Source organism: Eublepharis macularius, chromosome 2 (genome assembly GCF_028583425.1).
Source record: "Eublepharis macularius isolate TG4126 chromosome 2, MPM_Emac_v1.0, whole genome shotgun sequence".
NCBI lineage: Eukaryota > Metazoa > Chordata > Lepidosauria > Squamata > Eublepharidae > Eublepharis > Eublepharis macularius.
This window is the reverse complement of record NC_072791.1, coordinates 192,440,058-192,466,001: the sequence shown is the minus strand read 5'-3', so window position 1 is coordinate 192,466,001 and position 25,944 is coordinate 192,440,058. Positions and strand designations below refer to the sequence as shown.

The 25,944-nt window shown below is 40.3% G+C and overlaps 1 protein-coding gene across 3 annotated transcripts in view; it reads right to left on the bottom strand.

Moving 5' to 3' along the window:
- The window catches only part of SLC4A10 (solute carrier family 4 member 10), a 171,184-nt gene that overhangs the window by 35,797 nt on the left and 109,443 nt on the right, over window positions 1–25,944 (bottom strand). Inside the window, exons 7-15 of one of the 3 annotated variants that reach the window (XM_054970422.1) lie at window positions 24,997–25,088; window positions 23,568–23,666; window positions 15,410–15,567; window positions 13,680–13,767; window positions 13,065–13,211; window positions 11,010–11,110; window positions 10,324–10,498; window positions 10,035–10,168; window positions 8,276–8,521 (exon numbers count right to left, since the gene is read on the bottom strand). In XM_054970422.1, coding sequence (XP_054826397.1) covers window positions 8,276–8,521; window positions 10,035–10,168; window positions 10,324–10,498; window positions 11,010–11,110; window positions 13,065–13,211; window positions 13,680–13,767; window positions 15,410–15,567; window positions 23,568–23,666; window positions 24,997–25,088 — 1,240 coding nt within the window. The remainder of the gene's footprint in view (window positions 1–8,275; window positions 8,522–10,034; window positions 10,169–10,323; window positions 10,499–11,009; window positions 11,111–13,064; window positions 13,212–13,679; window positions 13,768–15,409; window positions 15,568–23,567; window positions 23,667–24,996; window positions 25,089–25,944) is intronic. The other 2 variants (XM_054970424.1, XM_054970423.1) reach the window with 2 other exon arrangements.

Genomic DNA, 25,944 nt, shown 5'->3' with positions numbered 1-25,944 from the left:
CCATCTGTTTTCCCTGCCTTTTATGGACAGAAACCAAGGCTTGAAGGCTGGCAACACTGTTGTGCTTGCCTAGCAATGTGCACAGAGAGCATTTTTTCTTAAAACTGCAAGTGCTGCTTCTATATTTGGGAGGGGTTTTTAACTCCACAGTGTATTTTCTTTTTTAGACTAGGTTTTTTTTTTGAAAACCTGGAGGTTTTCTCAGGTTTGCAGAAAGTTATTTCTTGCCTGTTCATGGCTCCAGCGTCTAAATTTCAGTATCACAGATGTGGCTATGTTGAGAATGAGATATATTGAGATAGCAGGGTGTTGCAATGGATTTAGAAAGACTACAAAGGTTTGTATAATCTCTCTTATAAATTAGTTAGAGTTGCAACTATTGTATTTCTATCCACTATAGCTTTACACACTGTGGTACATTTAAATGCTCCTTAGTCACCAGGGATTATATTTTGCAATACTTAAGCATTCTCACTTCCTTTTAGTTAGTTTAATGGGACATACAATAATGCAAATGAAATCCCAGAAATGAAAAAATTTAAATCTATGAGGATTTAAATTTGTGGCAGACATGTCCCACAGGATTTTGAGAGTATTGTCTCTCTCTATAAGACCCGTCTACATCATATATGGAAACTAACTCTCCTCCACCAGAGTGAAATATGGTGGACACAACTGATTTTTAAAGCTTATTCTTAATACTAATTCAAAGATTTCCAGGAATTAAAATTAATTAAATGAGCATTTGGGAAAATATGAAGCTGTCTTATACTCTTTCAGAAGAACGCTCGTCCCTCGAGCTACTGTGACAGAGGAAAGCCTTTCCCCAAATCTGCTGCCTAGATCCTTTTCACTGGAAATACCAGGGAATGGACTCGGAAAGAACTTCTGCATCAATCAAGTTCTCTATGACTGAGCTATGGTTATTTCCCAAATATCAGGAATAACAAGCACATCCAGAGTTATCTGGGAAGAAGCAGTTTGTAAAACTACTTCAAATGGTGGTCCCAGATTCTATCTTGGTTCAGAAACCATCATTTGTTGGAGTACATGTAATGCCAACTCATTGTTTATTGTTATTATGTCTGAACCATCCCCTCTTTAGGCCTTACCATGCTATCTTTTCCTGATTCACAGCTGCTTTTAAAACCCCACATTCATTTGCAAATGTCCAGCTAAATGTAGGAACTACAAACAGGTATGTGTTGGTGTACGATGTTCCAAATGGGCAATTAAAAAAAAAATGAAAAATAAAGACTCAGAAGTAACTGTAAGAGACTTATTAGAGATGGGCACGAACCACAAAAAAACAGAACCATGTGGTTCGGGAACCACGAACTCCCACGAACTGGGCCAAGTTCGCGAACCAGTTCAAGGTTCGCAAACCAGTTCATGGGGTTTAAATGCCCCTTTCTGGCTGCTTAGCAGCAGGGAAAGGGACATTTGATTGTTTAAAGGGGCCTTTCCTGCCATTTGCAAGTGGCAGGTCCTTTTAAACTATCAGCTAGCAGGCAGTGGGGGGGGATTCCCCCCTCCAACTATCAGCTAGCAGGAGGTGGGGGGGATTCCCCCCTTGCAAGCAGCAGGGCCTTTTAAATGGCCCACAAACCCCAGCATCAGCCCCCCCCCCAGCCCCAGCTCCCCACTTACCTTGATTCACAGCTCCAGCCGCCCTGTTGGCCCGCTGCCTCCTCCCCCTCCTCCTGCGAGGGGCGGGAAGGCCACAGAGTGGGCTGGAGTGGGGTTTGGGCGTTTAAAGGGACCTGCTGCTTGCAAGGGGCAGGAAAAGTTTAAATGGATGTTTCCTTGGGGAAATGACCACTTAAACTGCTTTTAATATGATCCAAACGAACCAGTAGACCAGTTTGTGGAAATGAGCTTCCACGAACAACTGGTTCGCGAACTACGAACCACTGGTTCGTGGTTTTTTTGGGGTCATATTCAGGTTATGCCCATTTCTATTTCTTATTTCTTGGAGGCCTAAGGAGATGGCCTGTTATTTTGTGTATTTGCCTAAAGTACACTAAAACCTGATGTCATCCAAAGCTGATAGGCAGTAGATTCATGATAGACCAAAGGAAATCCTTCTTTGCACAATGAGCAATTAAAATGTGGAGTTCGCTGTCAGGTGATGTAGTGAAGGTGACAGGCACAGATGACATTAAAAAGGGATTAGACAGAGTCATGGAGGATAGGTCTATCAGCAGCTACTAGTTGTGGCGACTAAAAGGTACCTTCACATTCAGAAGCAGTGAACCTCAATACCAGTGCCAGGACATCAGGGGAAGGCTTGGCCTCTATGACCTGTTGCTGGCCCTCCAGAGTAACTGGTTGGCCTCTCTGTGAGACAGGACACTGGACTAAGTAGACCACTGTCTAATCAAGCAGAGATCTTCTTATGGTATATAGCTGCCACAAAAGGCTTTGATTTGGTTCAAGGTTATGGCATGGAAAGATGGGAGTTAACCCTCCCCCTTGACATTTTCTCAACCCTAAATGTTTCTCTGGGGAATATTGGGAAAAATATACCAATTACCTCTATGCTCCCACCAAGGGCCAAATGTCAGCTCTTTGATTTGAGGCCTAGAAATTTTTACAGGTCTAGAGGCCTAGACATTTTTACATGGAGAGTGTTAATAAACTTTCCCTCTGTACCACAGAGCCAGTCCAAATTGGGTGGCCCAGTGGCTGCCATTTCCCAATTTAAAAAAGACACTCGGAAGATCCATTTATGGAATTTGTTCTGTTTGGTACTGACACATCTTGCCACAATGTACATTCTGTTCTCTTGGCAGCTGGCTTTTAACTTAAGCCCAGTCCTTGAGATTCCTTGCATGTTGCAAGCAACTACATAGTCATCACCAGGTGGCTAGCTGTGTTAGCCTGTAGTAGTAGAACAAAATTTGGATCTAGTGGCACCTTAAAGACAAACAAAATTTCCTAGGTGATAAGTTTTTGTGAGTCAAAGTTTGCTTTATCAGATGACAAAGTGAGCTTTGACTCACAAAAGTGCTGGAAAATATTTTTGGTCTTTAACGGGCTCCTGGACCTGAATTTTGTTCTAGGCGCTGCTGTTGCTAGTCTAGGCATGGGGTCAGATGCCCACAGTCAGTGATAAGACTGTTTTGTCCTCTCAGGGCAAAAAACAATTGCAGCCTGATAAAAAACAATTGCAGCCTGATAGAAGTTATTAAAAGGTGTCAGACAAGGATGGATTTTACCTCCTTATCTGTTCAATCTACATGCAGAACATATCATAAGGAAAGCTGGATTATATGTAGATGAAGATGAAGTGAAAATTGGTGGAAGGAACATTAACTATTTGAGATATGTAGTAGATACCACATTGCTGGCAGAAAATAGTAAAGACTTTAAACAACTATTGATAAAGGTTAAAAGAGAAAGTGCCAAAGCAGAATGATAGATGAACATCAAGAAGATAAAAGTAATGGCTACTGAGGAATTACAAAATTTTAAAGTTGACAATGAAGAAATTGAAATTGTTAATAATTTTCTATCCCTTGGCTCAATTATCAACCAAAGGAGACTGCAAGCAAGAAATCAGAAGAAGCAGGGCAGCCATGCAGGAACTAGAAAAGATCCTTAAGTGTAAGGAAGTGTTGCTGGAGATCAAGATAATTCATACTATGGTATTCCTCGTTACTGTGTATGGATATGAAGCGCTGATGTGTTGGAGGAGAGTTTTAGGGATACCATCGACCACCAAAAAGATGAATAAGTAGGTTCTAGGTCAAATCAAGCCTGAATTTTCCTTAGAAGCTAAGATGACTAAACTGAAGCCATTGTACTTCTGTCACATCATAAGAAGACAATAATTCTTGGAAAAGTTGAAGGCAGTTTAAAAAAGTGGAAGACCCAACATGATTGAGTCAATAAAGGAAGTCACAAACGTGTGCCTTGCTTCTGAATCTCCTCCGCTCATTTCCTTGGGCCTTGCACAGATCTTCCACAAAAGCCTGGTTGAAACCAATGGCAGATGAGCAGTATCTTGGCTGACTGCATCCATTGACGTGTTCAGCTTGAATTGATATGTCAGTATGACATGAACTTGGCACCTTGAATACCTCTGAGTGTGGGATGTTATGCTCCTAATTCTTAAATACATGTCAGGGACAGATTGTAATATGCATATTACTGTGCCAAAAGTGCTCTGAAATTATTCAATATAATCTGTTAATAATAGAGGAACTTCTGGTAAAGAATTATTTTTGTTAGAAAACACAAATTCACCATTTTTTGGGAATGAAGGGTGCCTGGAGCGGGGTGGAGGCAGCTATACTGAAAAAAAACCCTGAACTTTAAATTTTCAACCAGATATTGTTTGTTTGTCCACATGAAACTTGCAGGATTTAAATGCATTTCTGAATCTTGCTTTTTTAAGAAAAAAGCCACGTATCATTTAGCCTATGTGTTTTCATTCCTTCAGCTCCTATGAAAATTAACTCATCACATGACAGAAAAGAGGAAGGCCATTTCAGCAAAGAAATAAAGGCAAAAGTTTTGGTGATTATAGCACCAAGCCTCATTTGAGGAAGTTCTCCTACTATTTTTCACAATCGGTTTTTTTAAAAAGCAAAAACAAAGAGGAACAAAGAAGGGAAGGAATGGAGAGGGAGGGACAACCTATTAACAAACAAGGGCAAAACAGGAAGGAAAAGGTCATAATAATGAGACTGGAGACCAGAAATCAAGTTTTCCTTATTTGTCAAACAAATCCTGTGGGGCTTGTTAGGCCACAAATGGCTGGGCCATTTTCTATTTCCATTTTTCAAAAAAATTCTATCTAAAGCAAAGGCTTTTAGATAGAATACTACAAAATAATAATAATTCTTTAACATTTCAACCCCGTGTTTTGTTATTTTGTAAATGACTGGTACAAGGTCAGGTCCTCCTGACACCAGCTTGGTATTTCCAGACGGGTAGCCAAGTTAGTCTGCTGCAGCAAAACAACACAGAAGTGTAGTTGTACTTTAAAGACTGACACCCACTATGAGATTTATTACACTAGGCCTCTCTCTGTTCAGCTCTTCCATTTCTCCTTCCTTTTCTGTAATTTTCTTTAAAACTGAGGTAAAGGGCTTTATTTCTCTAGTTGTATCTGAAAAAATGAGCTCCATCCCATGAAAGCTCATACTGGAATAAATGTTAGACTTTAAGTTGCCAATGGACTTCTTTTTTGTTTTACTAGATAGGTATGACTGAGTTTTACTGTACATATATAAAATGACAATGCACATACTAAACTACCGTTCACTGCCAGTGGAAGAAGACTTTTTTTGTTTTATTTGGAGTTCCCTAAGTAACTGTTATTGGACCTCTTCACCGGTTGTGCTACGTGTGATTGTGTATATGCATTCTGTTGAACTGTTTATTTTATACATATCTTATTTTAATTTTGTTTTAATATCGAAATGTTTTAATGTGATGTTCTCCACCTTGGACATCCTCTTTGGATGGAGAGGCAGCACAGAAATGTTTTAAATAACCAAACAAATCAATAAACTCTGAGAGCATTGCCTTTATTCCTTTTTAGCCTCACTTTTCTAAATTACAATTTTATGGTACCAAGTCACTGCATGGAAACCTTTTGGCACGAGGCAAAGAGAGTACGTGTGCACATCTCTTCCCCTGCTGATACTGGTTGCCCAAACAACATGCCACAGACAGAGAATTTTGCAAGCTGCCTACAACAGAAAAGGCCCTGGCCTACTGATATTAGGGGTACGTGAGATTATTCAGCATTGATTTGCATACCTAACAGTGCAATAATGAGATATACACAAATAGGCATAAACTTGTTACAACTCATAGTTGAATACAAAAGAAATTGTTATGCTGTTCTGTATGATATGTATGGATGACAAAGAGGACTCCCTAATTCCATTGTCACCAGTGGAAAATCTGGTTGGCTCCAACTCGATCTAAAGAAGGATCAAAATGTACTCATAGCACTGTGAGCCTGCCTCTCTCGCAACTCAACTTCTAGATGCACATATAAGTGACTCAAATCCTGGACTCAGCTTCCCAGCCTCCTCTTCTTCCTCACTCACTTCTGCTGCTGCCTCTTCCCCTGGCTGGGCAAAAATTTCACTTTACAGTTGAGTGCCTGAGATGGAAGGCAGCTGTGGTACTCCCATCTCTGGTGCCCAGCAACAGGGCAATGGGTTAATCTGTAGCAAAGAGAAGGGGTAATTCTAGGGAAACCCTAGTAAGAACTGCATGGAGCTTCTGTCTCCCTTCCTGTTTGCAGGTAAAGTAAGCTAGGCTGTGATCAGAGGCATGAGCCAAAGGTCAAGAGCCAAAGAGATTTTAGCCCCTGACTTTTAGGCCATGACTTGCAGCCTGTGGCCCTGATTGGGGATCCAGGAGTAGTTCAGGAGGTATTCAATTGTAATTTACTGTTTTTATGGTACAATTTTTATTTCCGTTTATGGTATTTTGAGTCCTCCCCCTCATCATTTATTTATTTAAATTGCATTGTTGTAAGTTGCTTTGGTTCCAGACAAACTTGTCCCAGATATGCTCATCTGATTAATTCAGGCTTGAAAACAGGTTGTGCTCCGGCTAAAGAACGCTGAACTCTGTTTTTGCATTTCATCAGTCTTCAAGCTTACTGATGGCCAGTGCGGTGTAATGGTTAGAATGTCAAGGAAGATCTGAGTTCGAATTCCCACTCACTCACAAAGCACATTGAGTTCGAATTCCCACTCACTCACAAAGCACATTGGGAAACCTTGGGCTAATCAATTCGCATCAGCTGAAGCTATCTCACAGACTTGTCGTAAGGATAAACATGGTGGAGGGGCGAACTAAGATATGCTGTCTAGAATTGTTTGAGAGAGAAGGTGTTATAAGAGGGAGGCAGCCTCATGTATAATTTACAATTCAATCCCTGTTATCTCCAGGTACCAAACTGGGAAAGGTCTGACAGTGTTGTTGGCCTTGGAGAGCCACTGCCTGGAAGAGATGATGGTACTGAGCTAAAAGCACTAATGAGTGGTATAAAACAGCAGCAATGGTTCAGTTCTCAGAATGGAAGATGGAAAAATATTTTCAACATGGTTTTTTTCCTTTGCAATAGTTTATGTTAGTCCCAGATGCATGCATTTTGTTGGTTTGACTCATTGTAACTTTCTCAGATAGCAGGGCCGATTCCAGATGACTAACCTTAAGGCGCTTCATGCCGCCCTCTTCCAGATCGCGACAGGGAAAATGCGAAATATCGCGTTTCCTCGCGCAAGTTTTGCGCGTCGTCGCGCAAAACTCACACGAGGAAACGCGATATTTCGCATTTTCCCCGTCGCGATCCGGAAGAGGGCGGCATGAAGCGCCTTAAGGTTAGTCATCTGGAATCGGCCCTGGTGAGAGTGGCCCTGTTTTTTTGCTGCTATTTTAGAACTCAGGAGTTTCTCTGTGGAGGGAGAAATCTGGAGAGACTTTTTAGTCTGAGAAAGCCTCCCTGATCCATCTTGGTTGGTAATGTGAGGCTGGCTGGAATGTGCCTCAGGCTGGAACTAAATATCATCCTGTGCTCATGAGAATTTTGTGGTTTCCCCATATCATAATTGAATCTACAAGAGCTCATTTTTTGATAGCTTACTTCCCTGGTCACTTTTCCCAGCTGCAACTTTGTGACTTGAAGAGTAACACCTACATTTCCTATCCATCTTGAAACACAAATTGTTTTAAATGGTATCATGCTGCAGTTGTTCATGCAACAACTTTAGTTTTTCTGTTGATAATTCCATCATGTGAAACCATCTGGATCCATCTCCTCTCATAGACCTTTATTATCACAGCTTGCTACAGCCTGCATGGTGCCATGGTTAGAATTAGAATCTGGGAGACTCAAGGTCAAATCCCCACTCTGCTATGAGAACTCACTGCGTAGCTTCAGGTCAGTCACCGTCTCTCAGTCGAGCCTACCTTACAGGGCTGTTGTTGTGAGGATAAAATAGAAGAGGGGAGAATGGTGTTGTAAGCTTCCCTAGGTTCCCATCTGGGGAGTATAAGTACCAGAATGAATAAATACAGGTTAACAGAAAGCAGTTTCACAATGGCATGGTGGTCATTAGTTATGGCACAGGACAACAGGTTTCTCCTTTCTGAATTTGTCCAAGCCACTGCACAGATCTGCAATACATGTGAAAATGAAAGTGCTCTCCCTCCTGGCCATCATCTCCTGCTCCTCACAGGGAAAACACAGCCCATCACAAAGACAAGCCCCATGGTTAACTGATGAAATCATACTTACGAGTATTGTGTCAGTAGCTCCAAACTATTATGCATGTTAATTGGATATGTCTCGCTGAGATGAAAGAGCTTCTCTAAGGCCTCGTAAATGAAAATGATGCAGATGAGGGATGCAAAAGCTTCTTCTGTAAATCGAGTGATGTAGCACACTAGGGAACTGGCGTCAGTCGCCACAAGAATAATGCAGAGGGTGGCCGTCCATAAGCCAATGCTCGCCCGCAAAGAAAGGTAACATAATCCATATTCCCTAGAAGGGCATAAAAGTATCATTGCAATGGTCACAGAAATACTAAAAGGTAGAGGCTTCAACTTGCTGAATTCAATGTTGTCTCAAGGAAACCGATTAATTCCCCAAACGCCTTTTTCAGAAAAAGACTGAAACGACAACAGCTACTTATGCTTAGCTGCCATGTCATATAACATGCTTCCGTAATGTGGTTGAGCATATTGTTGTGGGAAAGTGTGCTAGCCTGCTTCACAGTGCTGATATTGCCTAGAGGACAAATACAATCATCCTAGTTCAGGAATTGCTTGCCGTCAAGGACTAAGATGTGCTAATGGAGCCATTCTGTCTGTGCTTTGCAGGAAAAGGAATGTGCGCAGAAAAGCTCCTTCCAGAGAAATGAATGAGGAAGTCTGCTCTTAGGAAAAGCTCAACGTGTACATTAGTGCTACCTATCTCTGCTTGTCCCTTTGCTAAAACTGTAGACTTTCAGTTGGCATCAGCTAGCTGTTCCTCCATTTAAGGCTGCCTGCTAGAGGTTTACTAGAGACCTTTGTTTTCTCTAGGGATTCCCAGCTTGTGGTATGGGCTCTCTGAGGATGTGAGGGCAGCAATGTTCTGAGAAGTTTTTAGGAGGTGCTATAAGGCTGTTTTATTTGAGCAGGCTTTTAACATGGAGGTTGAGCTGCTGTAGTTTATTGCGGGGATGGTTAATGGGGATTCAATATATTTTGTACGTTTTTAATCTTGCATTGTATGCCACTGTCAACCACAAGGGAAAGGAAGAGTACAGACAGATAGACAAACATATAGCACATGTAGGTCTCTGGATTAGTATCTTAGATCTGCAACACTTCCAAGTGCAATCCTTGTGCAACACTTCCAACTAACAGTGCAATCCTAAGAAGAGTTACTCCTGTCTAAGCCCATTGAAACCAATGGAGTAACTCGTTAGGATTGCACTGTGTTGGATCCTACCAGTTTTTCTGCTCATTTTCAGATGATTCCTCTGTCCCCTGTTGTTTTATCTAGGGGGCCCTATGATTCGCTGGCAAGCCTTTTCTCAGGTTAAAAGGGCCCCTCCTCTCTTTTTTGCTAGTAAAAAAATGGTAGGATCCAACATTACATAAGCTATACATATGACACCCATCTACGTTAATAAGAACTTGGCAAAAGAAACTTTGGTCTAAAACTATCCTAAACAGATGGGCTCCAAGATCGTACAACCAGACCTAAGGATGTCATGTATTAGGGATGCTGGTGGCCCTCCCACCTCCTGGTCTCTGCCCTACCTCCACCAGCCTTGCCTTTATGTGATACCCCTGCACAACTAAAGGTTTGCACCACCATACCAACAACTCATAACAAATCAATATATGTCTTTAAAAACACACAGGAAATTAGACAAAGCATTTAACATCTCCTGCTGCAAGATTTGGCACTATATTTTAGCCTTAAATACAACTGAAGACAATAATACAATAGAAGATGGAAACAGTGGTGTGGGGGCAGGGAGGGAAGAAAGCAGGTTACTTACTTGCAAAATTTGAATAATATCTTTTCAAACACCAAGACTGGCCCCGTGCTACCTAGAATGGTAAGAGGCTGCCCACCAAAGAGTGAGTAGGCTATACCAGTCATCGACGCACCAAACAAAGATTCTATTGCACTCTGCATGTTAAAAAAAGGATAGAGGAAAATTATTGACTTAATTTTGGCGTCAGTACCAACAGAATATTCTAAGGCCATATTTCTCTATGTAAAGCTTACAGAACATCAACCATTAAATCTAATATGTAAGATTCAGATTAAAGTACAACACATACTATACGACCTTCAGTTGCTTCTCCCAGCAGACCGCCAAATGTGATAACAGGAGACATACAAGCACAGTAGAGGAACAAAAATGATGCCAGACATTGTAAGCTGAATGCATCTGTGAAATCACTCAAGAAGAATGGAGCTTTCCTCTTGATATCTAAAATCAGGCCCCCAAAAAGCCTACATAGAGAAAAGAACAGGTACAAACAGAAAGGATTTTTTAAGTTAAAATTTGCTGATAAACTTTTAAACTTGCAATGCTCGTTGTTGTTCCCAACTTAAATTTTTAAATAGCTTTTATTTTAAGATATGCCACTATTAAAATGAAATATGAAACTGATGAAACCTCTCTAAACAGCCATAATGCTCTGATACATGCAAAGCTTTGAATTGTACCTGGGAATGTTACTTAGGATTGGTTCAGACATGACACTAAGACAGGTAAACTACAGTTAGTTTGCGAAACCAGTATTTGGCTTTCAGACAGTCGCTCGCACCCTGGTTTCCTTGGATAAATGTTGATTTCATAATATATAAGCTCTCTATTATTTTCAGTGGAGAGTTCCATGTGTATGTACTGGCATACACAGTGGTTTCAAACACTATGACTGACAATGATTTAAAAAAAAATCTACAAGGTTTGCAAAACTATTTATATACAAATAATGCATATAACGGACTTATTACTAACTTTCCAGTACGCTGTAATTCTGGACCAGAGTGACCTCCAAGTGGCTCCGGGTCACCATGAGCTGCAGTTCCATTTGGCACACCTGGAATCTTACGTTTCTCCTGTATGGAAGAAAGATGTGATTTTATTTTTTCATTCCGAACAACGGGCTGTAAAGAAACTACTATAGCCAGTTAGCCTGTTGTTCATGCTTTCAGTACCCTTTTGCAGTTTTCCTTCACATGTAATAGAAACAACACATTAGCTTTTAACTTGAAATGACAGGTAGCATCTGGATAGGCCAGCCAGAACCTGACAGAAACAGCTTCAGAACAGCAAGGACAGAAGCCTGTATCAATTAATCACAACCACCTGGGCTTTAGCATCATACCTACAATAGAGGGAGCCAGTGTGGTATAGTGATTAGAGCATCAGATCAAGAGTTGCGAAAACAGGGACTCATTCCCCACTCTGCCATCCAAGCTTGATGGGTGACCTTGGGCCAGTTACACATTCTCAGTCTAACCTGGCAGTTGATGTATGAATTAAAAAAATGGAGGAGGAGAAAACAATGTTGTAAGCTGCTTTAGGTTCCCACTGGGGAGAAAAGTAGAACAGCAATATCTAAATAAATAAGAGGAAAAAAGCAAGAGTCCAGTAGCACCTATAAGACTAACAAAATTAGTGGTAGGGTATGAGCTTTCGTGAGCCACAGCTCACTTCTTGGTATCTGAAGAAGTGAGCTGTGGCTCACGAAAGCTCATACCCTACCACTAATTTTGTTAGTCTTATAGGTGCTACTGGACTCTTGCTCTTTTCCACTGCTACAAACAGACTAACACAGCTACCCATCTTGATCTAATGTGTAGACTTTTGTCTACACATATCACATGATCCACAGCACAGTTGGTCAAAGGGATCAACTCCTCCTTTTTTCAAATGTGGAAAAGCTGGCTGGATCCAACTCCAGTTGTTTCTGTGCAGAATTCTGACCTGTGTCACATCATCACCCCCCACCCCACCAACTGCTGCTGTCTGATGTGAAGTGCAGACAGAAAATGAGGACTGGATGAAATCAGAGGTGCACGGGCAGGGGTGTGTGTGTGGCTGTATGCTGATTTCTACTGTCTTTAGTTATGTCTGCTAGGGGATTTTGATATGGAGAGGAAAGGAATCTAACAAATATCTTCTACCAAACCCCAAAACAATTGGCCAGCAAGTGAAACAAACCTCTGGCAATGCAGAACACTGATCTCTCTCTCCAAATTCAGTCATCATGAAGGACACCCTGACAGTTTTCTGTATTTTGAGAGGCCGTTTCCATGTAACACAAGGAAATAACGGTGGCCCTTGGGCTTTGTGAATTGCAGGTATGGAAAGCTTCCAATTGCTTTTCAAGCACAAATATATATATCATGGATAAGCAACTTGTGACTGTAAATGTTTAGGTGAGCAATGTGTATTATAAGATCCCTGTAGAAACAGGCATGAGGTATCTGGAGCAGAGAGATGTGATGTCCCAGTAGGAAAAATGGTCTTACACAAGTTCACCTTCTGTCAGTTTGGGTTAACCATGAAGTGTCCCATTACGATTATGGAATTTGTGCTTTAACTAACTAAAATCTTAAAAAAACAACCACCTCTACACAGGATAGGATTTTTCACATATAATATAGACTTGAATCCACTAGAAGACTTCCACAGATGGATGGATGATTTTCATCGGTTCTTCCTTCCTGCTATCTCATGTCCTTCCTGGGAGTCTCCCTGCCCCAGAGCAGTATTGGGGAGGACATTTGGGGCTGCAGTGAGGGGGGGGTGTAGAAAAACATGTCCCACTGACAGAAATCCCTTCCATTGGGGGATATCCTCTGGCGAATCCAAGCTTTAGTAAGCAACAAGAATAAAGAATCCTCAAAGAATGGACAGAATGAAAGAATGTGTAAAACTGGAGACACCTTTCTTATTATTCTTGTTTAAGATTAATAGATGCTTTTATTAAACAAAAATAGTAGGCAACCTTCATCTGCCCATTTCAAAAATTATTTTCTTGTTTAATGTACAATAAGTACATACCTGAGAAGGAACATTTTTGGGAGGTTCAATACGAATTGTTGGGTCCCATTCTCCAGGAGGGAGAACAGTCACCTGATCAAGAAATTCATCAATCCCAGCAACCAAGTCATTGCGGTCTTTAGCTTTATACGCAACATCATGAAACACCTGTTCGCAACAGAATAAAATATATATGATTGGATCCATCCAGCTTCTTCATTCAATTTCACTTTCCTACAGCCCCCATCCCAGATGTCTTCTGTCTATGCTGATCCCTTGATTCCCAGCTTTGATACTTTGGTGGCCTAAGGGACTCCTTCTTCTCTTTTTCACTAGCGGAAAAGATGGCTGGATTCAACTCACAGGGAGCATGTTTCCATGACTCCTCCTCAACCAGACATTCAATTTATTTCTGTGCCATTTTTCAGGGTAGCTCACTATACAAAATCTGCTTCAGTGTGCAGTTATTTTCCTTCCTTTCTTTAAAATGGTTTTGAATGTTGATGTGAGTTGAATGAAGTGCTACAACCTGAAGCACAGTGCTATCAGGTATACCTGTAGGTAAAATAAAACTTAAGGATTTAAAAGAGGTTACTTTTAAATAAGTTTTAATAAACTGCATTTAGAGATAAATACCTCATCGGTCATTAATGTTCCAATTGACCTGCCAATTTCATGGTACTGCTGGCTTTTTCCTATTGGTCCCAGGAGAACAAATAAAAATCTAGAAATAAATGGAAAAAATATTCAGAGGCCATTCACTTGCTATAACACAGACTTTTAAACGAAAGGCAAGAAGGTCAAATCAAGCTCTACAGCAAGGGGAAGCAACCTTTTATAATTAAAGAAGCAAATAACATCATAATTCAAAACACAAGACCAACAACGAGCCAGTATTAGAAAGCTCGTTTGTATAACTGAAAATATACAACTTAATATTACTGATAACTGACATGTTGACTACTAATCAATAATGTATTCATAAACCAAATGCTGGATGTTGTAAATCTTTTATTAGGAAGTAGCACACACAAGGTCTAACAATAAGTAATAAACATATACAGTAGTACCCAGCATCTGTATATGTTTCAGTACAGCACCATAAATCTGCATATGGTCCATAACTGGATTACCAGCAGCTCTTCACTTCTATCATATCCACTTCTGGAAAGCATATCTAAGAAACCCTTGAGTTCCATAAAAATCTTTTCATGACATTCCTTTCTCACAACAGTTCTTCTAGCATCCTACCTACTTCTCCCATACATCTTAATATTGACAGTGCAATCCTATGCATAGTTACTCCAATCTAAGCCCACTGATTTCAGCGTGCTTAGACTGGAGTAACTCCACATAGGATTGAACTGTAAGATTTCATTTTCTTCTTAAAGAGCCATATTTGGGCCTGTACTGAGCTGTCGTTTGCTCTGGACCGGAGTCATACCTTGCAGGCCCATGCTCTGAAGCATTTAATCTGCATTACAGACTCTCGAAAATTACAGTGAAGTAGCTATGTGAGTCAGTTTCACAAAGGAAGCAAGCAAGCAAGCAAACAAACAAACATGAGCCTACTGACACTTTAACTCTACACAAATATTTCTTGTGTGAAAACGTATGTCACAATAAACTGTGCATTGTAGTGTTTTGCTCCCTCCATGAGATCTGCTGTATGTAACACCTGTTATGGCACTTCACTATAAAGCTCTGAAATGGCCTGTATTATGCTGTCTCCCTTAGTGTTCCCAAATGTTTTTTACTGACATCAGAGGCTCACTCGCCTTGGTTCTCTTAGTTTGACTTATAGTATAAGAAGGCTTCATTATATTTGGTAGGCTGACTGAACAGTCAGCTCTTGAGGATGCTGTGAGACAAAAAAGGATCCTATTTAGATAAAAATAATTTACTTAAAAATAGAGTTTATTTATAGGTACACATGCATAATGCTTTAAGAGTAATTCATTTCAAGATAGGTTCAGATCTTCGAACATTTCTAAATGGACTCCGACACAAAGACTTCTTCTCCCACAGTTGCTCCTTAGGCTAATAATATCCACAAAGAAATGGACACAGAGACTTCCCACAGATTATGTACTTCACTCCTTCTCCTGCTTTCCCCCGAAACAGCTCTGAGCTACACTTGAACAATGTACACTGAACTCTTTCCCTTAGAACCACTCTGACTAGAGTGCAGTTACCATCCAATCACAACCTGCTTCACTCATCCATCCAGCTCCCTTCCTTCTTGCTTTACAGGCTTGCATTTTTAACCACAGTAAACATACATTCATACCCCCACCTTAGTTAGCCTATTATTATTGTTGTGGTGGTCGTTATACAGTATTTTTTCAGCCTCCATCACAAATTACCTTGTTGGGATTGGAACTTCTGCTAGTCCAGAAAGCAGCACTGCGGGGGCCAGTCTTACAAAAGCAACGACAGCCCTGTCCAAGAATTCCAGCTCCCCAACCAGAATGTTTGAGGCTTCAGCTCCAGGAGGAATCTTTTTCATAAAATGTAGGTCCACCTGAGCATTCAAAACAAGAAAAATAAAATCATACAGGGAAAAAACACACACGGGAAAGACATCTAAGACACACAAAAACTCGATGTATTGTCGAAGGCTTTCACGGCCGGAGAACGATGGTTGTTGTGGGTTTTCCGGGCTGTATTGCCATGGTCTTGGCATTGTAGTTCCTGACGTTTCACCAGCAGCTGTGGCTGGCATCTTCAGAGGTGTAGCACCAAAAGACAGAGATCTCTCAGTGTCACAGTGTGGAAAAGATGTTGGCAGGTCAGACTGAGAGATCTCTGTCTTTTGGTGCTACACCTCTGAAGATGCCAGCCACAGCTGCTGGCGAAACGTCCGGAACTACAATGCCAAGACCACGGCAATACAGCCCGGAAAACCCACAACAACCAACACACAAAAACTTTTTTTTGTATTTCACTTTGCCAACACAGTTTCTTTACATCATGCATCTCCAACCATCAAGCAACTTTGATTTAGTCTGCATGTTGCATGAACATAGTTAATATGTTGCTAAGTATGCAAGACCTATACAATCCATGGCTGTGACTAATCAATCAAATCTTTAACCACTGACTTCACAAGCTACTAGTTAATTTTAATTAGTCATTTGAAATGCACTTCAAAAAGTTTCTTTGCTTAAGAGCAGGAATAGAAAGCAAGTACACTTGTCAGAGCATCCCATCCACACTGATGCTTTCTGTAAGGCCATGCAACTATCCAACACTTCTGATACTCTGAACAAGTCATATGTGTGTCCTGGCTGCCAATGTCAACAAGGGAGCATGCTTAAAAGTCATAAGCCCTGGTCTGAGACAATTATGCTTAAATCTCATTGAAACCAACAAAACCAACACAAGGCCCATTAATTTCATTGAGACTTATGCATGACTAACATTTTTTGAAGTGGGGCAAAACATCTTTGAAAGCTCATGAATCTAAAACAGTCAAATCACTGTTGGCATTAAACATATGACTTTAAAGGTGTTTAATGTTGTCTCCTTAAAGCACAAGCAAAAGGTAATCTGTTGTTTTTTTTTTAAAGGTACCTGATCAGAAGATTACCATCATTCAAGATCTTTGTAATGGCAAGATTCATGGATTAATTAATTGATTAATGGGTTAATCAGTTGAATAATCAGTGGACACCCCATGTGTTAACCATTAATATTTCTCTAATTGTACAATAGAAAGGGTTAATTATCCTTTTGTGTTAAGAACCTGTAATGTAGCCTAATCTATTTTGCAGGAAGTGGAGAAAGTGGCTAGGGAGAGCTTTCTCTCCCTCCCCCATTATACTAGAACTCAGGGGTACCCAAGGAAGTTGATCGGCAATAGGCTTAGGAGAGATAAAAGGAATACTTATTTACTCAATTAATAATTAAATTATGGAATTCACTATCAATGGGTGTAGTGAGCACAGATGGCTTTAACAGGCAGATTCATGGCTGAGAGGTCCATCAATGGCTACTAGCCATGGTGACTGAACAGAACCACATTATTTAGAGGCAGGACACCTCTGAATGTCAGTGATAGGGCGCAGCACCAGGGAAAGACTTGGCCACTGCATGGAACAAAATACTGGACTGGATGGTCCACTGGTATGATGCAGTTCTTATGTCCTTGTTTTGTCCTACAGCATACACATAAAGGTTATCAGGGAAATCTTGGTCTTGGCCATAATATAACACAGAGTTAAATAAACTTAAGCTCATACAAATCACTTAACTCTCTCTTGGACTGTGGCCATTTATTGTCCTGAAGGGCAGTATATAAATCAAATATTATTGTTGTAGTTGTTATGTTATTATTGTAAGACCCAATTAAATTAATAGCAATTTATATGAGTGTACATTTGATATATGATGCAACAATGCATTGATCTAAATATAAAAGATACAACCAATATAAACAGTTAATATCCCTACAGAAAAGACTGTCAAAGGGGTTATAGCCTTTCTTTTGCAATAGTGTTATGCATGGGATTTTTCAGTGAAATTGGGCTTCATATTACTGTTCTGTCAGCTTAAAATTCCAATCATTCCTACCAAGAAGCAGAGAGAGCTGGAGAGAACTGCACAGGGAAGGAGTGGCAATGGTTAATTTCCCCTGCCCCTCCCCCAGAAAATGAACCACCTAAGTGAAGGATCATCACGGAATTACAGTATCTGAACAGGACAAAATAAAGGAAAGATGGAAACAATACACTGAAGAACTATACAAAAGAGATGGAAGGATGACAGTTACCTTCAACAAAGAATCTTCTGATGAAGAACCAGAAATCTTAGAAAGTGAAGTAGCACTCAAAGCAATTGGGAGAAACAAAGAACCTGGAGTAGATGGAATACCAATAGATACCTTTAATGGAACATACCAGGGAATTTCAGAAGAAAACCAGCCTGTGTTTTATACATTACAGCAAAGCTTTTGACTGTGTGGATCATGAAAAGCTATGGAGAGTCTTAAAAGAAATGGGAGTGCCACAACATCTAATGGTTTTGATGCACAACCTGTACTTTGGACTAGAGGCTACTGTCAGGACAGAATATGGGGAAACAGAATGGTTTCTGGAAGAGTAGCTGTGAGGGAGTTAGAAAAGATCCTTAATGTTAAAGATGCCTCTCTGGGAACCAAGATCAAGATAATCCAAACTATGGTATTCCTTGTTACTATGGATGTGAAAGTTGGACAGTAAAGAAAGCTGACAGGAAGAAAACTGATTCATTTAAAATGTGGTGCTGGAGAGAGATTTTGCAGATACCATGGATGGCCAAAAAGACAGATAAATGAGTTCTAGATCAAATCAAGCCTAAATTCTCCCTAGAAGCTAAAATGACAAAACTGAGGCTATCGTACTTTGGTCACATCATGAGAAGACAAGATTCTCTGGAAAAGTCAATAATGCTAGGAAAAATGGAAGGCAGTAGGAAAAGAGGAAGACCTAAAATGAGATGACTTGACTCAATAAAAGAAGCCACATCCTCCAGTTTTCAGGATTTGAGCAAGTCTGTTAATGATAGGACGTTTTGGAGGACTTTCGTTCGCCATAGGTTGGAGGTGACTTAACGGCACATAACACACGTGAAGGATAACACAAGATACACTGGATAAAAAAGCCAGCCAGCAGTGTACCTTACCCTGTCTGCCTGCCTGCAATCCCATGCAGCTTTCTCTACTTATCACTTATCAGTGGAGGACTATGTAAAATTTTCAATAGGCAAAACTGGGCTGCACTCTTGTAGTATCATGAAGTCTGACTACGCTGCCAATTATAGACTTTTCTTATCTCTCACTACAAAGCATTTAGAATCAAGCCCAAAGGAGAACTTTCTACCTATGCAACCCAAGATGATAAACTGTAAACAAGGCACTCTAATTAGCACATTCTGAAGAGCAATCAAGCTGAGGAACTCAAAAGCTGGAGAACACCTCTTGATCCCAGAACAGTAACTAGGAAAGCAATTCTGTAACTATGTGGAGACTGAGGTGAGGTGCTTTAGCAGTCTGAGAAACAAAACACAACTAAAAAAGGAAGTAATTTTCTATCAAAGTCAATGCCTGGCTATCAAAAGAAGGACTGTGGTAGCAGAGGAAGCCAGATTTTTCCATTGAGTAACATGAACAAAAGGAAGTTTCACCCCTATTTACGAACTTCTAAACTAGCAAACTAGTAGATGCCACCTTAAAGCAACAGCAGTCACTTTCTGATTTTGTCCTTTGGGCAGCCATAAAGATTTATGTGATCTAAATGTCAATTCCTATGTAATTATACTGTATGTATGTAATTATAATTTTAAATTATAATTTAAAAATGTGCTAGAGATAGACTGTAAAACAAATGATTTTTAAAAGATCCTTAAATTAAGCCATAATGAAACAAGTTCTATCAAGGGTAAAGCCCTGTCAGGTAGTTACCAGAAATATCCATAGTATTATGGCCAAACTGTTGAGTATACATTTGCAAAGGTAACTGCAAATTTAACGTTTACTCCTGAACAGCTACTTTTCCTCATTCAGGCTAAAAAAGAACTGAAGAACAACAGAAGAGGCACTGGGAGATCCCAGATTCTCTGAGCATTTTAAAAATGCTAATAGAAGCCCATTTTGAAAGGGTCTTGCAAGAAGGAGGATTTGTTTATTTATTTAGATATTTATTACCTGCTGTTTTCACCAATGGAGACCCAATAAAGCTTATTACATCATTAATCTCCTCTCCCCAACCTCACTATGGTTTCAGTGATGAAATTGGCTTCCCACTGTAGTTACAAAATGGCAACCCATCTTTTCCATTAAAATAAACAGGTCCTATGGGGAAAAACCCTGCTACCCTAAATTTCTGTGCTTCCTAAAAACAGATAAAACATTCTTCCTATTTTGTTTGGTATGGATTAAAATAAGGGCCATAGTATAATTTTTGTGTGTGTGTCCTTTACAGATATGTACCAGTAGCCTACCAATCATACATAACAGGAACATATTTACCATGCAAACACAGCCTCAGTTTATGTGAATGTGAACCGTAAAAAATTCAGCGATCAATTCATTTGTACCAAAGCTAAACATGCATGGCAAATACATGAGTTGCCCCTATTCACATAACATGGTGACCGTGTATACTGGGGAAACCATACATAGGACATGCTTCCATTAGATGTGGTTGATAAGCTCGTGGTATGCATGATTCTAATATCAGGAAGAGACTACTACTAAGTTGGATCCAGTGCAGCATTTGCCTGGGTGTAAGAATTTCCACTCACAGAACATGATTTTTAAAGTTTTCCTCTCTTGTGGCAGCCTGAAATCCTGTTTCTGGGGGAGAGGGGAACCCTAAGAACAGGATTTCAAGGGGAGGGGATTTTGTGCTGCAGGTGAAGTTATGTTCTGTGGGCAGTAATCCTTGCACCTGTGGAAATGCTTCATTAGATCCAACCCATTATCTTCATAGTACCATTTATGTACGGCAACTGTCTGATGCTGATAAACGTATTTTATTCACATTCTACCTCTTGTACCTTTATAAACATTATTATGAGAAAAATAAGAGAATGTGTATAACATCACATTCAAATTAAGATCACCGTTTCATAGTTTGTGAATTTCAAATTGTGGGATTTCCCTCCCCCAAAGTGCTTTCCTATTACCAATCTAAACATAAAAACAGTGACCAAATCCAACATAAACTGTTAAAGTGACCATTTTCATGTCTATCTTACAGCCATCTGTCAGTACCAGTGTGTGTAGTCTTTGATGGTATTTACAAAGTTGTTTTCTTGCAAATGGCTCTGGCACACAGTCAGAATTTAAGCATAATGCAATTGTCAGTTCCATGAAATGCATCTCAAAATTTTAACGTCTCCCAAACTTAAACCGAACAAAGCCTCGATTTCACTGTTTTGCCATCTTATGTACACATTCCTTATGGAAAAATAATTTTTAAGTTTACATATTGATCCAATATCAAGGAATCATCACTGATAGCTTGAAACGCAACAGTGCTTTTTAGTGAGGGGTACACCACAGATGGAGTCAAGCATATGTACATGTTTGGAAAGGATGTAGAAAGATTTTTTTTTAATTGAAAGACAGTGTAATTGAAGCCTCATGTTCTGGTGGAAAGGAAGCCATGTTGGGATCTATTTTATAAAAGGCTGCTCCCACACCCCTCCTTCCACATTTAAATAACAGCCCTCCTGATTTTCAATGTGAGTAAAGCACAACAATTCTGGAAGTTAACAAAGCATGCATAATAATAATGTGAAAATGTTTACATTATTACTATGTTCTTCTAATCCAGGGGTTGGCAACTTTTTTGCTTAATCCTGCCAACTTTTTTGTTTAATCTCACCCAATTCCTTTCTGTTCCCTGTCCTACATGACTTTTGTCTACACATATCACATGATCCACAGCACAGTTGGTCAAAGGGACCAACTCCTCCTTTTTTCAAGTGTGGAAAAACTGGTTGGATCCAACTCCAGTTGTTTCCGTGCAGAATTCTGACCTGTGTCACATCATCACCCCCCACCCCACCAACTGCTGCTGTCTGATGTGAAGTGCAGACAGAAAATGAGGACTGGATGAAATCAGAGGTGCACGGGCAGGGGTGTGTGTGTGGCTGTATGCTGATTTCTACTGTTAGAAATCCCCTATGCCTGCTAGGGGATTTTGATATGGAGAGGAAAGGAATCTAACAAATATCTTCTACCAAACCCCCAAACAATTGGCCAGCAAGTGAAACAAACCTCTGGCAATGCAGAGCACTGATCTCTCTCTCCAAATTCAGTCATCATGAAGGACACCCTGACAATTTTCTGTATTCTGAGAGGCCGTTTACATATAATACAAGGAAATAATGGTGGTCCTTGGGCTTTGTGAATTGCAGGTATGGAAAGCTTCCAATTGCTTTTCAAGCACAAATATATATATCATGGATAAGCAACTTGTGATTGTAAATGTTTAGGTGAGCAATGTGTATTATAAGATCCCTGTAGAAACAGGCATGAGGTATCTGGAGCAGAGAGATGTGATGTCCCAGTAGGAAAAATGATCTTACACAAGTTCACCTTCTGTCAGTTTGGGTTAGCTGCTGCAGCCACCAAAATTGTTTCATTGATTGACAAAGCTGCAGGTGGCTATAAAATATATTGGCTTGGATCCTGCCCCTAGTCCTGGAGACAGTCTGAGAGCCAAGCTCAACAGTATCTCTGACTCCACCATGGGGATGCCTCTGTCATTTAAGGGATGAAATTCCCCATTTCAAAAAGCTGGAGGGGCCCAATCAGGATGAGGACCATAGCATTTGGGGAGAGGAAAATGGCCATGTGCCATTTTCAAGAGCCCAACCACCAGCATTTAGGCTCTTGAAAACAGTGCACATGCAGGGAGTAGGTACTGGATCCCCTACTCCTCCCATGCAGCATAGGGACACTGTGGCTTTCGTGAACAGAGGGAATTTCACCCCTAAAATGGCAGAGATGCCCCCTGGTTGAGACACTGTTAAATCTAGTTTGGCTTTGAAATGCCCCATGGAATCCTGGTTGGGGTGGGAACCCAGGATTTCAGGGGTTATTTCTGGCTGCTGCTGGAGAATAGAAAATTGTGCTCCGTGGGTAGAATTTACACCCTCAGAAACATTAGTCTGTATCCAGCCCATTGTTTTACAAGATTTTTAAAAAGCAAGGGAATTTTTTAAACCGTACATATTTTTTTAATGCAATAGCATAAATACATGCTGAAGAAACTGGAATTCGGTTGGGGGGGGGGGAAATGTGTTCTTGCTTTATGTTCCAGTTTAATTAGCTTGTCTTTGCTCACAAACTGATTTTAGTGCAAATGCACACTAAAGAATGTTTAATAGAAGCCTGGTACAGATGCTCCCCTGCTTGAGTTACCACCACCCAGGGAAGGAGATCAGGGAGGAACATGCTGGCCCACAGCGGGGCTACTTCCTCCATGCAGTTCAACTCTACAGACACCCAAGCAATTGCACAGAGGCAGGGCCAGCACACTCTTGTCTGGTTTCCCTGCCCACACAGAGTGTTAGTGCTCTAGGCGCATATGTCTGAACCAGTTCCTGAGTGGAGGAGAAGGCCACAGCCCTTCAGCATATCTGTTTTACTGCAAAGTCTCCAAGGCCTGGAGCTGAATGCCTTTCAAGGATATTACAATACCTTCTTTTTGAATTTGCTATTAATTACTGATGTTTAGCTAACATTGGGGATAGTTATATTTGAAGAAACTGCCAAACTTTGTGATAATTCACCTGGATTTTAAAAAATGTGTCTTTTTAAAAAGTCTGTGCTTTAAAAATAAATTGACCCTTTAGAGTAGGACAAGTTTTTAAAATATATATTAAAGATATTCATCCAGTGTATTTAAATTGTTGCCTAATGTACTGATATGGCATGTTTTAAATTGGGACTAACATTGAGAAACAGAAAAGCCCAAGAAGACTCTGCTTGCAACCACTGTGAGAAAGATAGCCAGAGTGCGTCCTCACCTCTCTCTCTCTCTCTTCCTGATGCGGATGTCCTTTTTCATGTCTTTGTTTCATCCCAAATAGACTACTGTTATGCCCTTTCTGCTGGTCTCCTAGTCCCTGCACGCACAATTAACAGACTTCAGCTGGTACAAAAGGCTGCTTCTCATATTCTGTCTGGCACCAGATGGAGCAAGCACATAACTAGTTCTAGCTTCATTACACTTACTGCACGGCACATTCAGCAACAGAATCCAAGTGCTTCTTGTATCAGTTCTAAGAGAACAGAATCTTGATTCAAGATGTCTTGCTGAATCCTCGTTTGACCCAACTGGGGTCAACTCTCATGGCTGTAGCTGTCCAATCTATATCTATTTCAAACACACTTTAATGATGTAGTACCCTTTGGACAATTCCCAGCAATATTTCAATAAGTAAAACACCATCGGCCGCTTTCTTTTCTCATGCATTATTTATCAGCCATACTGTTTACAATGTAAAATGAAATATCCAAAGATAAGTTACGTATGTAGTTAAAAACTATTCCTAGTATTATTGTGCAGTTAGTTAGTAGGCAGAAAACAGGACAAGATCAAAATTTTTGGCTTTGACATAGCTTTATCAGAAAATCCAGATACAATTCATAGCAACTCATTTTCTCCTAACCAGCTATGTCACGGATAATGAAATTGCCCAGGAGCCAGTGCTATGAATTAGAAGTACAGTAAATGGAATGATATATAATCTGAGAACTACTTCTTGATTTATCAAATGAGATTTCCTTCACAAGCCATCCCTGCTTCGGAAAATGTAACATGGGAAATTCGGGTGCAGCTATGACTAACAATTAGGAGAGGACATTGATTTTATGAATCCTCAGTTTTTAAAGAATTAATCGATTACTGGGATCTGCCAGGCAAGTTGGTTCTCTAACATCACCATCACTGGCCAATCAGCTAGTACTACTTAGGTTTACAGTGCACTCCTGAGCAGAATTACACTGTTCTAAACCCATTGATTTCAATAGACTGAAAAGGATGAACTCTGTTTAGGATTGTACCACTAGCAGGCGACTTTAATTCTTTGTTACCCAAGTGGCTACAACTATAATTGGGAGAAATGATTATCTATGTTGTGGACGATGCCTGTATATTTCTCTCTCTGTTATATGAATACATTCATATTTCCTTGGTTCCATTTTGAGAGACAAGGATGGCTTACAAGCTACATTTCTACAAGTTCTAAACATTTAGGATGCCTTTATAACACTATGCAAAGAAACGTTCCAAAACGAGATTTCCTGATAGCTTTACTTTCAAAATTCCCTTTCTTTTAGCTAAAATCTATGCAATACAGGTTAACAACACTGAAATGCAACATGAATTACTTCACAAACTAAACAATATGGTTACCACACAAATATTCACTGTTCCAAGTAATAAAATCTTACCTTGCTAAAGTCGACTGAGCTGTTTTCTCTGCTTACATCATTTTTGATTTCAAGGCTGGCTGGTGCAGACTGTGGGGAAACAATCTGACCTGCTAAAAAAAATTGTTATTACAGGATTCTAACAATTATGAAGCCAATTATAAAACATTCAATGGAGTAGCTATTTAAATTAGAGAATTCACATTTCATTATATTCTATGCACTATCAAAAACTTTTTCATAATATTTTTTTCAAGGCAAATTGTTCACTACTTGTAAGGACAGGATAATATGTTTTGCCTACTCAAACCTTTTGAAAATAATTAGAACCAGACTAACCAAACTGGAGGGAGAGGAGCTGAGAATAGAAATTTAATACACTTTTCTGCAGCTCAATACACAACTTCCATACTTTTGGTTCAGTCTTTTGGTAAGGATTACACCTCAACTTGTATTAAAGTCACCATTATGAAACTACTGAAAGCTGCTTGAGTGTTATTGCAGTAAAGATGCTTTCACTGAGTATCTGGTTGGCTACTTCCACAGATGTAAAATTTTTACATATTTCTTGCTTCTTCCTTTGCAATATAGTTACATGATAATATAGGGTTACCAGTCCCCTCCCTCCGGTGGGGGCGGGGGATTCCCCGCTCCCAGCATCTACCCCCTCTACCTCTCACTAGGTTGGGGGGGGATGAGGGGAATGGGCCCAGGAGCTCCACAGCATGCTCCTATGTGCTTCAGAGCACTTCCTTTATCAAGGATAAAGGATGCCTGCCTGGCCTCAACCAGGGCCAGGGCCTTTTTGGTCCTGGCGCCAACCTGGTTGAACTCTCTGTTGGTAGAAACCAGGGCCCGGCTGGATTTGCTATCTGTCTGCTGGGCCTGCAAGACAGAGATGTTCTGCCAAACATATGGTTGAAGCCAGGGTTGAGCAGGGCTCCTTGTTTATTCATTTTTACCCAGTCA